Raw genomic sequence first — 13,365 nt, 5'->3', positions numbered from 1 at the left:
AAGCTGAATCAGAAATCCATGACGCTTTTTTTAAGGCAAATCTAATGGAAAATACTGCTATTACTACAGGGGCCTTAGCTTTCCCGAGGAAGCTAGTCTGTGGGAAAAGGGGGATGAGATGCACATAAAAATGCATCCAAAGTTTGGGAGTGGAGAGCAAAATAGCAGAAGACAAGGTTAGTGGAAAATTTTCAGGTGGTTTGAACTGTGAATTTCAGTATAATGAGTACACAAAACATTTAAGTGATGAGGGACACACATGTCATTGATTTGGACAGATTTAAAAACAGTTAGCTTCACCGTAAATTCTGTACTTTTGATTTATCAACAGCAATTTTACCTGCAAGAGTTATGAAAATGTGTACTCAACCCTATCAAATAATAGTAATACTGGCCCTTAGCTTTGTTGAGATAATGATTCTTTAAAATGCATGTCTTCCAAATGCCATTTTAAAGTCTCCATTGTGTAGTCCGGATGTATACCTGAGGTTAATGTTTGACCTTTATCACTGTGACTTTTTTTCCTCTGCCATCAAAGTCCAGCATTCTTCAGAACATGTGTGGTCCACATATAGGGGTCCTTTCCCCACTTAATAGAGTTATGGCAAATAGGAGATGAGGAATGGAAAACTTTCTCATACAAACATAATTAATTTGAGGTACAGAATCCTGTGTACCATATGGAAGAGAAGAAATTTACTTGAGGATGCTACATTGTAATCAGTGCCCATCCATAACATCAGGCTTTTTCATACTGTTATCATGTGGTCTTAATAGTTCCTGTTTGGATGGTCATTTTGTTTCCTTCTGTTTAACCCCATCAGCCATCTGTTCAATTTCATTTTTGTTGGATTGAAGTTTGTTTTGTGGTGGTCAGTTCAGTGCCTATTAGTTTCCTATTGAGTAAACACATTGTAGCTGTTGACTTAATTGTAATGTCTTTGAATAGATTTATATTTATATTCTTGCATGTATCTTGATGGGATCACTTTTTCCCTCAGAATTGTGTTCGTTCCATATTCCTTCTTTCTAAGACCTATTGTTTCCCTCTTTTTCTCATAACGTTATTTATGAAATGTTATCTGATGCCTAACTCATTTTACTGTTTTTGGTGAAATAAGTCTATTAATATTATAGGTTTCACAACATGCAGCAAAGTGCATTCCAGCAATGGTGTGTCCAGAGCTTACAGAACAAATCCGGCGTGAAATTGCTGCATCTCTTCATCAACGAAAGGGAGATTTTGCTTGCTATTTTTTAACTGATCTTGTAACATTTACATTACCTGCAGGTAATTATGAAATAATCCTCATTGTGTAAGTGTTTCCTTAGTTTCATACATATATAAAATAGCAGTCAACAAACTCTGTCACTCCCCCTGCCTTACCTCTACCAATTTTTCTGATATAGGTTTTGTTAGCACATTCTTAGGCTTTTCCTAGTTGCTTTTTAAATAAGCTCTTCACGTATTTATTGTGATATCTTCCCCATGAAATAAACTACTATTGTCTTCAGTTTTAGAGCTGGGAAAATTTGAAGTAAAAGAATGTCTTTCTAAAACAAGTCTGTATTAAAATTGAGATTAAAGATCAAGTATACATGGTTCTTAGTTTTTAGCTCAGATGGCTAGATTTTGCCTCACTTTGTAATTCGGTACTTCTAATGTTCCTTTTTAAAAACAAAAGATTTGACACACAATTATGAGTTTTGGGAATATTCTACTATTCATATGTATGCTGCATTTTTGTCTTACCTGGAAATATTCATGTTAGTTATCTTCAGTTTATTTTGAAATGGCATGTGATCAATAAGAACATTTGCTGTTTGACACTGAATATTTGTGTAAGTATTTAGAGATGAGCATGCCTTAATCTTTTGATTAAGTTCTCTTGATTGAATATTTGATCATAGAATTTTCAGCCTACTTGAATTAGGTGAAGTTTTTGTAATTTACATAGTACAGAAAGCATCAGGTGGTAAATCTATGTACAACATATCCAGCATTATTAATAGCTGTCATAAAAATGTTTCACTTGAGCTTTTTCTCACATTTTCAGTAAAATCCTGTATTGCATGATATTATATTACAGATTAGATGGATTAGGGAAAAAGGAAATGTAATATACTGATAAACTGGCCTTGGGCATGCTTGCATTAGGAGATTGGTGGCTATGTAGAATATAAGAAAACTTGCCCCACAAAACAGCCATTTGTCTTATCACAGATTAAATAGGTTTTGTTGTAGGCCTTACTAAAGGCTATGGGCTCTTCCTAAAGGTTATGCAGCCAGGTAACTGAATATGTTGAACTTGGTGTCTATTGCATTAGACCAAAATGACTTTACATTTACCATCTGGGCTAGATCAAGGTTGTCACAATACTGAAATGGAAAAATTCTTTTATTCTCATCTTATTTCTTGCTTTCTTATCTGGTTCCCTACTTCACTGATTTTGGAGCAGATAATTTATAATCCTACAGGTGTCCAGATGTCCTTTGGTTTAGGTGCCATTGTTGCTTGGAAGGTCATGATTAGCTAGTATCAGGATTCTTAGCTTAGTCTGGGCTTCAGGCCATGCATAGATGAACCAAAAATAATGCATCTTCATTGAGAAATTAGAGGTTAAGGAAAATATTTCCTCTGATCTTTTCCGTCCATGTGCAAAATACTTTTTTGTGAGCACCGAGTTGTGTGAATGTGCACCACCAGTAGAAACAAAAAAACGAACTGTGGGTGTTCTAATCATTTGGGCAGCATTTGAATCGCACCTGAGTGTGTACAAATGTACAGCTTTAGGGAACACTGATTAAGGAGGGAGAACAATAAGAATCAGCTGGTTAATAACTGCACATGTTCTATATGTCAGTACTCCATTTTTAAATGTGTGTTAAGACATTTTATTAATTGTTCCTTTTTCAGATATTGAAGACTTGCCACCAACTGTCCAAGAGAAGTTATTTGATGAAGTACTTGATAGGGATGTTCAGAAAGGTAAGCTCTTGTATTTAGAGTTACTACAAATAAACCCTCAAATCTTATCCCCTATTCAGGATAGGGATGTTAAATATTGGTTAATTGAATAGTCAAGTAACCTCATGAAATTTTATTGGGTAGTCGACTGTTCTATAGTCCCTGGGGGCAGGGCTGGCAGCCACTGTCAGAGGCAGCAGCACAGGGTGCCAAGTGGGTGCTGGTCTGCGAGGGGAGCCAGTTTAAAAACCAGCTCCCCTTGCAGACTGGCTGCCTGTCATCCTGTGCTGCTGCTTCTGAGAGAGGCAGCAGTGCAGAGTGGTAATAGTCCCTGTGTAGGGGGGGATCCGTGCTCTTGGACCCAGTGTAAGCTGGAACTGAGCTGGGCTGCCTGCCTGCCTGGCTTTTAATAGACTTGAAATGCAGAGCTGAAACGGCAGTAGGTCCCACACCCAGCATGAGCTAGGACTAAGCCAGGCTGCCTACGCACCCAGCTCCGCAGCAGGAGTAGGTCTCAGATCTGTTGTGAGCCAGGCTGCTGAAAAATGTACTGGCAGGGAGAGGGAAATGCGTGTAGTCTATAGCATTAACCCATAAGCTTTTGCTAATTGGTTAAATGACTATATTATTACATCCCTAATTCAGGAGATACTTTAGTTTTAAGTAATAAATGAATTCTATATTTAAAGAAAAATTTTGTGCTGGATATTTTTAGGTTGGCATTTGTAGGTGAATTTCTACCTTTAAAGATTACAGGGATTTGACTTTAACATTGGGAATACAGAAAAAGAAAAAGCGAAGCTGTGGTCTGGTAAAAATGTGTGAAACTTATGAATTTGTTAGTTGGAAAAACTACTTAAAGGCTCCAAGTCATGAGTTCTTCAGTGTACTCCCACATTTACGTAAAATTGGTGAACATTCTTCTACTTCAGTGGCTCTCATGAAACAAATTATTGTTTTTAAGTTGAATGCTTTTTTTTTTTTGAGCAGACGCTTTTTTATCTACAGTATTAAGCCAGGGAAGTTCTACCCTGTTTAGTGCAACTATTCTTGTAATTTTAAGGTGAATGTGGCAAATTGTTGATTTGTATGGTATCTTCTGATAACCACTGTACCTTTTAACAGCGATATTCACGTAGAAAAGAGTCTTAATTGCAAATAAGATTAACATAAGGCTTTTCTTGTACTGTAGAACTAGAAGAAGAATCTCCCATTATAAACTGGTCTTTGGAATTGGGTACGCGTTTGGATAGTAGACTATATGCACTTTGGAATCGGACAGCAGGGGACTGCCTGCTTGATTCAGTACTACAAGCTACCTGGGGCATTTATGACAAGGATTCGGTGCTACGGAAAGCTCTTCATGACAGTTTACATGACTGTTCACATTGGTAAGCTGGCATATTTCTCATGTTAGAGTCAAGAATACGTTTCAAGTAGCATTGACTGCAATATAGTGATGAGATCATGGATTTGTATTTAATGATGTGTAACAAAAGGGATGAATTGCAGCACAATTGAAGTTGCAAGTTTTAAATTAAAAAAAAAAAAAACCCAAAATAAAACTTGTATATCATGTGTCAGTTTTATTACCAAATAAAGTTCTTGTTTTCAGTGCTTACATTCCCTACAGTATTCTCACCAGGAGCTGTAGTATGTAGTTTACTGTAGCTTTTGCAGTGTGAATTGTAGTGAATTTATTGACTTATATCTGCTGATTCTTTATATAGCGACTAAAGTTTAGGTAACTTAGTTTGAAACTATGTGAAAAATATGTTAAAATAGCATCAAGTTGCAACTGAAAAGTTAGGAAAGTTCAGAATTAGAGTTGCTTATGCAACCTTAATTTGTGCATATGCATTATGATATTCACTTTTCCCTAAAAGTTCCCCATCTCGTTCAGTGCATGGAATGAACTATGCTCACTAAACGAGGAATTCTTCAGTATCTTGTCTTCAGTATGTTCCATGTGTGGCCTAATGCTGGCCTTGCACAGTTTTGAAATCCTGCTCTGAAAACAGAATTATTAGTGTGTTCATGGTTTTTTCTATGGGGCTTATCACTATAAAATCTGAGTGTTTAACAAATGTTAATGAGGTTGGTGTTTAGTCCCAATTTACAGATGGGGATCTGAGGCACAGAGATATTAAGGTTAAAAGTATATATCATTCTAACTACCCAATTTTAAACACTCAGGTCTTGATTTTGTGGGATACTTAACATTGTAATAGCACTTTATATGCTCAAAGTCCAGATCCCATTGACTTTAGCTATAGCTGTGAATGTTTTGCACTTGTGCAAATCAGATCCCATATATCTCAAATTGGGTCCAGAAAATGAAGGACATAAAGTTGTGACCCACCTATGAAAATTTTGATTTCAGTGACTTGCTTAGCATTACATAAGAACTCCACGTAGCAGAGCCTGGTAGAGAATCTTATTCTCCAGGCAGCTTCCGTCTGTATTAACCATGATAAAATACTTTCTTTTCTTGCAGTCCTCTAACTTATTGACTTTAGCACCTTCTAAATTCTGCAATAGATGAAGTGGTCATGTAATTAAAGACTGTATGCTCACAAAGGGGCTAAATTTAAGGTTGCATGGACGACCTTACTAAGTCTGGCGTTTCCTAACTTTTTGAGTTCTTGACTTTCCTCTTTAAGAACCCTGAAAATTACACTTAAAAAAATCCTCCATTAGAGAGATTAATTAGCTTGCAAACTGAACAGATAATTTTTTTCATAAAGTATTAAAATGACACCCACATGGTTGTTCATCAGGGTTGGGACTTTTAGATCCAACATACAGACTTCTGTCATTTTGAGCTGATGGAAAACCTCTACTATCAGTTTCTAATCCTCTGTGGACCAACTGTAGAGGGGGAAAGTGATACTTTGCCAGTAGATTTCACAGGTATTTGCTGACAGTACAGAAGTTGTGATACTTGAGAATCATGGATTCCATCCTAGGATCTGGAGAGGGAAGAGTTCTCTAGTGGGCAAAACTCTTCTTGTTTCTCCACAGATTTGACCTTCTGCCCTGTTCCCATAACAGCCTGTTGCCTCTGTGCCTCTGTCCCCCCCTTTCTTGCACTGAGGGTCCTTGCCTAGCCTTTCCTACTCTTTCATGTCTTTTTACTCCCATCTAATTGTTTAATCTAGGGATATACAATCCTGTTTAATCAGTTAAGCGGTTAAACATTATGGGGTAGTCAGGAGGTTGCTCCAGCCCAGCCAAGCTGGTGCAGCCCCCCTGCTCACAATATGATGTGGCAGGCCCATATGGGCTGCCGGTTAACCATTCACATCCCTAGTTTAATCTGTCACCTTGCTCTTTTTGTCCAGTTTCTTTCCATCCCTTGCTGCGTTGTGTGCATCTTTCCCTGCCTTCTTTTTCCACTGGCTCCCATGCCATATTCCAATTCCAGTTCCTCTCTTCCCTCTCCTCCCACTTGTCATCCAGATTTCTACAATCATTGTCTTCATCTCTTCCTTACCTCAAGTTACTCCCCTGGGGTTGTGTTTTATTTAAATCGGGCATCTTCCTTCTAGTACAGCTTGGTTGCTATCATAGGTGTAATTGAGAGAAAAAGAGACCTCTTCCCTCCTTCTCATTCTGGTGCCTAGCCCTAGCCTGGGTACTGCCTGAAAGAGCCCAGAGCTGCAACTGTGGTCTGTTTCTGCCCAATGGAAATTGCCATCATGAAAGAGTTTAGATTTAAAATTTCACACAATTTCTTTTAAAATTGTTTTTGCAAGATGGAACTAGGAAACACTGTTCATTCTTAAACTTTGACTCTTAAAGGATACAGGCAGTCCCCAGGTTACATACAAGATAGGGACTGTAGGTTTGTTCTTAAGTTGAATCTGTATGTAAGTCGGAACTGGCATCCAGATTCAGCCGCTGCTGAAACTGACTGCCAGTTCTGACTTACATACAGATTCAACTTAAGAACCCCAAGCGTCCCCAAGTCAGCTGCTGCTGAAACTGATCAGCGGCTGATTCCAGGAAGCCTGGGGCAGAGCAACTCTGCCTCGGGCTTCCTGTAGTCAGCGCTGGTCAGTTTCAGCAGCGGCTGACTTGGGGACGCCTGGGGCAGAGCAGCTGGGGTGCTGCTGGGTTGCTCCAGTAGCACCGCTCCTCGCTCCTTGGCGCTACTGGACCAACCCAGCAGCACCCCAGCTGCTCTGCCCCAGGCGTCCTGATTCAGCCACTGCTGAAACTGACCAGCAGCGGCTGAATCAGGACCTGGGGCAGAGCAGCTGGGGTGCTGCCGGGTTGGTCCAGTAGTGCCCAGAGCGGCGCTGCAGGACCAATCGGCAGCGCCCCAGCTGCTCTGCCCCAGGGTCCACAACAAAAGCCTGGTCTGCTGGGGGGGGGGGGGGCACACTAGCTGCCCCCCCCCCCCAGCAGACCAGGGACACTGGGAGCAGAGCCGCAGCGGCAGCGGGGTGCCGCGCCTCTGAGGCTTTGCTCTGGCAAAGTCTCAGAGGCGCGGGAATCCGCTGCTGCTGCGGCTTTGCTCCCGGTGCCTGTGGTCTGCTGGGGACCGTCTCCAGCAGACCAGGGGCACCGGGACTGAAGCCGCAGCAGCGGCGGTTCCTGCGCTTCTGAGGCTTTGCTCTGGCTATCATAGGTGTAATTGAGAGAAAAGCCTCAGAACCGCCGCTGCTGCGGCTTCAGTCCCGGTGCCCCTGGTCTGCTGGAGACCGTCTCCAGCAGACCAGGGGCACCGGGAGCAGCTTACGAATGGGGCTTTCTCGCCCCGGAACTCGCAGGCAGCAATCCGCCACCTCGACCTCCAGGGCGAGAGAGCCCCGTTCGTAAGTGCGGATCCGATATAAGTCGGATCGTGTAAGTCAGGGACTGCCTGTAGAATAAATACTACCGTCAGTTATTGTATGACTCACTTATTCTGAAAATCAAATTACTATCTTCCTTGCTTTACCTCTTGTCTTCCTGCCCAATATTCTAGGTTTTACACCCGTTGGAAAGAGTGGGAGTCATGGTATTCCCAAAGCTTTGGTTTACATTTCTCACTGCGAGAAGAACAGTGGCAGGAAGACTGGGCATTTATACTCTCTCTAGCTAGTCAGGTAAGGACTGTTTTTTTTAATCTTAAACTGGGATGGGTTGTATAGTCCTGAAGATTAATTTGTTAAACTTGCGTTGTTCTTGCTGTGTGTGTGTGTGTGTGTGTGTGTGTGTGTGTGTGTGTGTGTGTGTGTGGTGTTTGTTTTACAGAAAATATCAACTTTTTTAACACCAGATTTTTACGAAGCATTATGGGTAAGTGCTCCTCCAAGAATAAAGTGCAACATAATTTCTGAGTTTACTAGTAAAATTAACAGTTTTGGTAAAAGGTTATTTTTCTTATGCTCTTACGCTTATAAGAGATGGTACACCAGTTTCTGTTCTGTTTAATGCCCTGTCTCCTTCCCTAAACACGTTAAATAATCGGAGAGAATGAACATGTCTACAAACTTTTTGTTAGCTTGAATCACTTGAATGCTGACAAACTGAGTTTTGCATTTTGTAGTATAGTGTGCATGTGCCAAGTGCATTTTTTAAAAATCTTTATAACTGCGGTAAAATAAACTATATTTTCAGACTCTCTAAATAGCATATCTACAATCTAGAGCCTGTGAATTTTGACCATATTTTGATTTGTTAGCTAAAATTATTTTTATTTTTTTCATTATTGAAAAGTGTATTTTTTTTCACTTATAGGTCTCAACTTTTTAGGCTCAGGCTTTGCATAAAAGTGCACACATGAACACAATTTTTTTAAATACGATAGAGGCTCTTTTTAAGGTAAAACCAGTCAACCAAAAATGGCCTATTAAAAAAGAATGCTTGTTCAACCTCAATTCACAGGTGCATTCTCCCTGTAATATTGAGGTATTGTCAATGTTAAAAAATGCATAGAATACTCACGTGAGTATTCTAACTTTAGGTAGCTAAATTTTCTGCAAGTGAAACATGCCAGAAAAATGCTTTGTTATGGAAATCTAAATGACAGCCATGACTTCAGCAGAATTTTAGTTGGATGGAAATCTGGTATTATGGAGTTCATGCAGAAGTTGCTTTGTCAATCATGTTAAACTGATCAAAGTTCTGTTGAAAGAATTGTCTGTTTTTCTTTTTGTTATAGCCTGGAGCAAGTTTGGAGCAGACACACATTTTTGTACTTGCACATATTCTTAGAAGACCAATTATAGTTTATGGCGTAAAGTATTATAAGAGTTTCCGGGGAGAGACTTTAGGATATACCCGTTTTCAAGGTAAGCCTCAACACCTACCTATTTGTTGTACTTATTAAAACATGAATTTTAAAGGTGGCTGAAAGCAGCTTAATATAAGATACTAGTAGAAGTGGGGGTGCAGTGACTTTTTAAGTAGCTGTTTTTAAGCCTGATATAGCTGTTTAAGCCTCTAGTTCTTATAAATCTTGTGTTCAACCAGTGTTTTAACTCCTTTATAGGGGACGCTGATTATCAAAGTACAAGACTTGTTGGCAGCAGACATGTTTGGTGCAGCCCAAGTGAAAGATTTAATGTTTTAAATGCTATTTAATGCATTTTTATAGACTTGTTAAATGCATCCAATGTATTGAGGATTGCTATTACAATATTAAAAGTGAGGAGAAATATGTAGAATAGTGAGGGTGCTGCTGCACAGTTGTAAAAAGTGATTTTTCCAGGGTGCAGCTTACTCCCATTTCAGATTTAAAAAAAAAAAATCAATGTGCATTTTGTTTAGTCAATGTTGCCATTGTATAATACATTATAGCACAATCTGGTTATGTCAGAACAATAGCAATGCTTCACTAAATGCTGGATTAGTAGAACTGCAGGGTCCTATGTAATGGAAAACCACTTCAGACAAGGATCTTCTTCTGTAAGTACAAAACATAAAGATTATAAAAATATGAAGTAATTTATTTAAAGAGTAAATTCATTTCATTACAAAATACTATGAACCAAAATTATATAGGCCAGGTTATTTCTAAGTGATTGGTTTCCCCTTAAGATTTAGCAAGTACAGAGCTCATTTCATTAGCATTTTCATACTTTGAATTTTGTGCATAATTAGGACATTCTGACTCCAAATGTTAAGGGATTAATTGAAAAAGTCTGAGGGCTAGGAACTATAATGAACATTCCTGGCGGTTCTGAACTGAGTCATTAGTGTAAGTCTCTTCATGATTAGGTTTATTGTTAAGATGGGCACAATAGCCACGGACATTTTTGTGCTTTCCAGCATCTTGTTGGACGAGGAGTGCTTTTTACAAGTTGCAGTATGTTGAGAATTTATTAAAGATGTTTTCTAACCTGTTGTTTACTGGGAAGGCTAAACGAAATCTGTAGGAAAATTTTGTCATATTCTGTTCTTCTCAGATCTACAGATTGTTTGGAGGGATTGGTGGGAGGATAATTATTCAAACAATAGTTTCACATCAAAATCGGAGGCCTAAACTGAACTCTGGACTCCCACTTTTATTCCCCAGGCTTATAAAAGCTAGGCGTTAGTCCTCCAGGCTACCCAGCAGATACCTTTCTAAGCAGCATGCCTTGTCACTCCACAGAGCCCCTTCCTCCCCCCCCAGGTGACTTGTGCAGCAGCCTATAGAACAGTTAAAGGAGTCATCCTCTGGGCTTGAGGTAAGATGCCATATGAAGATAGCTAGAGAAGATGAAAGAATAAGAATGCTAGAAGAGCAGAGTGTTATTTGAGTGATTGCGTGTGTGTGTGCGCGTGCATGTGTGTGTGCGCATGCGTGTGTGCGCGCGCACACATGCCACAAGCTGATCATTGGAAGATTTTCCCTTAGCTTTATCTGTTGGGTCAGCTGTGGTACCCCCTGTGGAGACGTCTCCCTTGTGTGGTATCTCTGTCCCTGCCGACCTGACTCCACTCAGTTCCTTCTTTCCACCTGTGATGGTCATTGGGGCTTCTGACTTCTTGTGTAGTATCAGAATTGCGGGCCTTTACCTCCAAGTCCTCCTATGTTGTTGTGTTTTTTTTATAAAGTACAGCTGTGCCCCAATCCCACCTTTCTGCCAAAGGTGATGTCTCCCTTTCACATCAATTGAGACATCTTTCTCCCTGTTTTCTTCCCAAAGCTTCAAGCCACAGACAGGGTAAGGGCACGATCCTGAACGTAAGATGTGGCCTTGCCTTTTGTATTGAGCACACCAAACCATTTCTCAAGTTGACACAAATTCTTCATCTTTGTTTCTATTGCGGAATATATGAACTCCTATCATCCTGGATCACTGTATATCAGACTTTGCTATGACCTAACCAAGATGCCAGCCTCGAACCTCACAGCACACTACACTAGGGCACAGGCCTCTTCAGTGGCCTTTATAGCTCAGATTTCTATTCAGGACATCTGTAGGGTGGCTATATACTCCTTGTGCACACTTCCATGACTCATTACGCCTTCACCCAGCAAGTACAGGATGATGCAGCCTTCAGGACAGCTCTGCCACACTCCGCAATGAGTTGAGGTCTGACCCCTCCTATGTACAAACTGCTGGTAAGGCACATATTGGAATGTACATGAGCAATCACTTGACAGAATGGTTACTTACCTTTTGCAGCTGTTGTTTTGTGAGATGTGTTGCTCGTCCATTCCAGACCCTCCCCACTGTTGGACTATTCTGGCAAGAAGGAACTGAGTGGGAGTCAGGTCAGTAGGGGTATATATATGACACCAGGAAGGTGTCCCCACAGGTGCCACAGCCAACCCAAAAGTCACCACTAGGGGAAAATCTTTCAGCCATGTATACAACATGCATACACACATTGGAATGGACATCAGCAACACGTTTTGAAGAACAATAGTTAGAAAAGAATAGTTATCTACCTTTTATGTTATTTTGCTGTTCTTGATCAAACATTGAACCATGAAGTTGGCATCTTGCCTTCAGCAATAGTTGTTTTGCAAACACTTAACCAAATGCATCCTATACAGAGGTTGAGAGAGAGGGAGATTCCTTCTTGACCCCCATGCCAATATCCTATATGCTGATGCATAAAATTAGATGAACATTCTTCTAGTAAGAATAACTACAAAAGATATTTCTGGTCATCCCATACTCTAAACTATCTGTAGCAATGCCACAGACTTTTTGCCATGATGTGTGTTTAACTTCTGTTTATGTAGTAGGAGGATGTGTACACTTCAAGACATGACTCTGACATTTAAAAAAATAAGAACACATTCTGAAGTTCTCGAGATTTAAATCCTGGATATGATAGCTCCCGGGAATGATACAGTTCTTAGTATCTTGCATTCCTTTTCTGTAGCTTATCTTGCTTACTACTATGAGACAGTCCCAACTCAGCCTGTATGTTTTACAAACTTGTTATTTAGTCAGTCAGATTAAATCTTAATCTGATAGAGATGAGTATCCCTTAGTCACTGCCTGGTTGGCAAAGTAGCTCCTTTGTTTTGATATGTGGGAAAACATGTTGATCAGTTTATAGGGCTGGTCTGTGCTGGGAGTTTAGGTTGAACTTAGCCACATTAGGACGACTTTCTAAACAATGAGTTGATGCTGTCAAACTCATTCCATCGACTTAAAGGGCAGACGGTACTCCTGCTTTCATGAGGAGTAACTGCTAAATTCAATTCGCATGGTCGACTTTTTGGTAGTGCAGATGCAGCGCTGTGAAAGTTTGTGGTGTTTGCCTCTGGGAGGTGTCCCATGATGACTGGACTGGCCACTCTACTGCTCTTCAAGTGAACAGGAAAAACCCTAAGAAAATGTGAATTTCATTTCCCTTGTGGCCAGTGCGGTGAGCAGACCTCAGAGCAGGCAGCAGCATGCCTGACCACGAACTCCATGAGTTCTCATGGTCACAGACAAGCACTAGAATGGACCTCATAGCTTTGTGGGGAGATGAATCTGTTGTCTCAGAACTACAAACCAGAAAAAACCCCCCACAGATATGCCAAAATTGCAAGGGGCAAGGAGGAGAGAGGACGTGGTCGGGGTGCCCTGCAGTGCCGCATGAAAATAAAGGAGCTGAGAGAGGCCGTTGGCATCCTTTGTCTTTTGATATGACTATCTGGAGCATTGCCACAATCATACAGCTTCTATGAGCAGCTGCATGTGATTCTTGTGGGGAACCTGAACAGCTTCACTAGCCAGTCCAGGGATTCCTCTAAGACACTCAGGCAGTGGCATAGAGGAGGCAAATGGTCAGCCAGCAAGCATGGCAACCAAGGTCACAGAGACGAACTTTTTATAACTTTGGAGACTATTCCCGTCTCACAGTTGGGCACTAATCCTGGGAAGGGCACTTCTGGTGAGTATATGTTTTTTATCTTGTGAAAAGTGGGTTCAGGCAATCTGGTGTGATCTGTGGTGGCCAATGTGCC

General features: G+C 40.6%; 1 protein-coding gene across 1 annotated transcript in view; it reads left to right on the top strand.

The window, feature by feature from the left end:
- ZRANB1 (zinc finger RANBP2-type containing 1) overlaps window positions 1-13,365 on the top strand; it is a 65,318-nt gene that overhangs the window by 42,004 nt on the left and 9,949 nt on the right. The window contains exons 5-9 of the mRNA XM_075935293.1: window positions 1,138-1,291; window positions 2,919-2,990; window positions 4,162-4,360; window positions 7,945-8,065; window positions 9,124-9,253. Of these exons, the coding sequence (XP_075791408.1) occupies window positions 1,138-1,291; window positions 2,919-2,990; window positions 4,162-4,360; window positions 7,945-8,065; window positions 9,124-9,253 (676 nt within the window). The remainder of the gene's footprint in view (window positions 1-1,137; window positions 1,292-2,918; window positions 2,991-4,161; window positions 4,361-7,944; window positions 8,066-9,123; window positions 9,254-13,365) is intronic.

The sequence above is a fragment of the Pelodiscus sinensis genome, chromosome 8 (genome assembly GCF_049634645.1).
Source record: "Pelodiscus sinensis isolate JC-2024 chromosome 8, ASM4963464v1, whole genome shotgun sequence".
NCBI lineage: Eukaryota > Metazoa > Chordata > Testudines > Trionychidae > Pelodiscus > Pelodiscus sinensis.
Note: the sequence above shows the minus strand (reverse complement) of the source record. Positions and strands in the feature narration are given on the sequence as shown.